General features: G+C 41.4%; 1 protein-coding gene across 1 annotated transcript; it reads right to left on the reverse strand.

The window, feature by feature from the left end:
- Nucleotides 1-231: 231 nt before the first annotated feature.
- Nucleotides 232-606, reverse strand: LOC118842151 (60S ribosomal protein L23a-like). The gene has a single exon (XM_036749774.1). It carries the CDS (start codon nucleotides 604-606, stop codon nucleotides 232-234), a length of 375 nt encoding a protein of 124 aa, XP_036605669.1.
- Between the last annotated feature and the right edge of the window lie 2,480 nt (nucleotides 607-3,086).

Raw genomic sequence — 3,086 nt, forward strand, 5'->3', positions numbered from 1 at the left:
TCTCATCATTTTTTTTTCATTTGAGAAAACTGAGGAAAACAGAGGTTAAGTCTCTTGCCCAGGATCACACAATTATTAAGTATCTGAGGGTGGATTTGAACTTAGGCTCTCTCACCTCACTTGTTCCTCTTCATTTCTCCTGCTTCTTTTTTTTATACTGGAAAACTTTTTGTTGTAGGTAGAGTGGGATAGCTGGACAGTTTAGATGATTCCGATTTTGTTGGAAACACCTCAAGCATCATTGTCTGGAGCAAGTCGGATATAGGCCTTCTTCTCTCCATCAGGGTGAATCAGTGTATTGACCTTGGCCATGTTGATGTCATAGAACTTCTTTACCTCCTGCTTGCTCTGATGCTTGTTGGCCTTGACGTCCATGGTGAAGACTAGGGTGTTGTTGTCTTCAATCTTCTTCACAGCAGACTCAGTGGTCAAGGGGAACTTAATGATGGCATAGCGATCAAGCTTGTTTCTCCAAGGGGCACTTTTCCAAGGGTACTTGGGCTGCCTTCGGAGTCTTAGTGTCTTGGGTGGCCGAAAGGTGGGAGATGTCCGGATCTTCTTCTTTCTGTGTCTATGGACACCCTTCAACACCACCTTCTTGGCCATGGACTTGACTTCTGTCTTGGGGGTGACAATGGCTTCCTCCAGCACCTTCTTGGGAGAAAGGCCCCTTGCTTCTTTCAAATCAGTTAAAATCCCACCTTCTGCTAGAGGCCTTTCCTAGTACCTTCAGACAGTAGTTTCTTTCCTTGTGAGATCAGCTCTTATTGCTATGTATTTATCTTGTATGTGTCTAGTTATTTACATATTCTCTCCTGCACTAAAATGTAAGCCCCTTGAGAGCAGGAATTTTAAAAAAATGTTTTTCTGTCTCCCCGGCACTGGGCACAGTGACTGACACATAGTAAACTCAATAAATGGTGGACTGACTTGTTCTCTGTCCCATGACTTACTGAATAAACCACTCAGAGACTTTAATGGTCTATTTCCAATCTACTTTTCAAGGCTTAACTCATATTATTTGCTTTCAGTTTCTCCACCTTTCAGTCAATTTGGACTACATATCCTCATCATGCCTTCTGCCATATCTGTGCTTCTTTTAACTTCATCTTGTATCCTATTCCTGGAATGGCAACTGCCCTCTCTTGTCTTTGTCTGTTGAAGTCCCATTATTCCTACGAAGACAGCTTAGATTCTACCTTCTCCATGAAACTTCCTTGATACCTGCTTTTCCCAGGTGAAAGCATTCTCTCTTTTCCTAAATTTCTCATAGCACTTTATCTCTTCTCTCTCTTTCTACCCACCCACATGCACATATGTCACTCTCCCTTGTATTACTTCTACTTATATATAGCCTTTTCTCCTATGAGATCATAAGCTTCTTGAGACTAAGATTTGGATTGTGTCTGTCTTTGGCTTGCTCTTATTAGGCACTTAATAAATGTTCATTGATTGTATTGAATTAAATGAAAGTAACAATCAGATTTATATACAAGGAAGATTTATGAGTAAGATTATTTATGGATTAGAGTGGGCAGATCTAAGAAAGGGGGAGACCATTTTGGAGGCTAGGGCATTAGTTCTAAGTGAATGGTAATTAGGGCTCTTCACTAGGGTGGTAGCAAGTAGGGAGAGGATGGAATCGTGACACTTCTCACATATAAAATATGCAGAGCTTGACAAGTGATCAGATGTAGGAGGTGGAGGACAGGGAAAAGTCAGAGGCAGCACCAAGGCATCAAACATGGAATCCTGGAAGGCTGAAGATGCCATTGCAGAAGGAACAGGGTGTTTTTGGGGAAAGCTAGTGAGTTCAGTTTCAGACATATTGACTTTGAGGTGCAGGTAGTGCACTTAGGTGGAACTCTCCTAAAGGCAGTTGGAAATATGGTACTGGTACTCAAGAGAAAAGTTGAGGCTGGAGACAGAAATTTGGGAGTCATTTACAATAAAGATGGTAGTTAAAGCTGTAGGCATAGATTAATTTGCTGACGAGAACAGGAGAAAAGGGAAAGAGAAAATGTTGTAGAAAACATTCAATCAGTAAGTTAATTAAAAACCTTTACTAAGCATCTTCTGTGTGCTAGACACAGTACTAGGTACTGAGGATTTGTAGATCAAAATGAAATGGATCCTGCCTTCAAGGAGTTCACATTTTGGGAGAGACAATATGTAAATACAGGGTGTTCCAAAAATTTTGGTGCAATTTTGAGCTTTTAAAGCTATACCCTGTGTGTCTACAAAAAATATACAAAATAAATGCAAGGTAATATTTTGGGGAAGGCATCAGGGATCAGGAAGGCTTCATATAAAAGGTGGAACCTGATTAGACCACTGAACGAAACTAAGGATTATGAGAGGTGGAAGTGAGGAGGGCGTGTAATCTAGGCAAGAGGAATGGAAATGAGAGATGGAGTATTGTGTGTGAGAAATGGTAAGAAGCTCAGTTTCATGGATCACATGACTCTGGAATTCCTTCTAAGTTTTGTGTTCCATGAGTTTCAGACCTAGGTACTAAGCACTGTGTCTTTCTGAGCAAATTGCTTAACCCCACTGGTAAAATGGGGATAATAATACTTGATTTTTATCAACCTCCTGAGCCCAATGTAGGAGGAAATCAAATCATCAATGTTTGGGGCTTTGCTCTGTAGAAAGATTTAAGCTATTTTTTTATGTTGAGATTCATTCTTGGGAAGGGGAAGGTGAATTCAAGTAAGAACTCCAGGATTGAGGCGCCTATGCAGCAAGAGTGGCCTCAATTCGCCTTCCTGCTCCAGAAACACACATTCACCATCTCCTTGTTGTGGGATGGATGTGGAGCCAAGCATGCTGGGAACAGTCAGACAGATGTGTGATTTAGGGCCCGTGTTACTTATTTACACGAATAACTGGGGGGGGGGGGCGGGGGGAAGAAGGACGGGAATAGTAAAAGGAGTCACTATGATTTGTGAGCCCTGAACACCTCCAGCAAAATGAAACATTTACAGCAGGCAATAACAATAATGAATGCAATGAATAAAGTAGTAGTGGAAGCATTAGAAGCCCTTCTTTCTAATAGCTCCCCTTCTCCCTACCAGGATTTAAGA

Source organism: Trichosurus vulpecula, chromosome 3 (genome assembly GCF_011100635.1).
Source record: "Trichosurus vulpecula isolate mTriVul1 chromosome 3, mTriVul1.pri, whole genome shotgun sequence".
Classification (NCBI taxonomy): domain Eukaryota; kingdom Metazoa; phylum Chordata; class Mammalia; order Diprotodontia; family Phalangeridae; genus Trichosurus; species Trichosurus vulpecula.

Excerpts from the sequence above, each read along its gene's own strand:
- LOC118842151 (XM_036749774.1), bottom strand. The coding sequence starts at position 606 with ATGGCCAAGAAGGTGGTGTTGAAGGGTGTCCATAGACACAGAAAGAAG.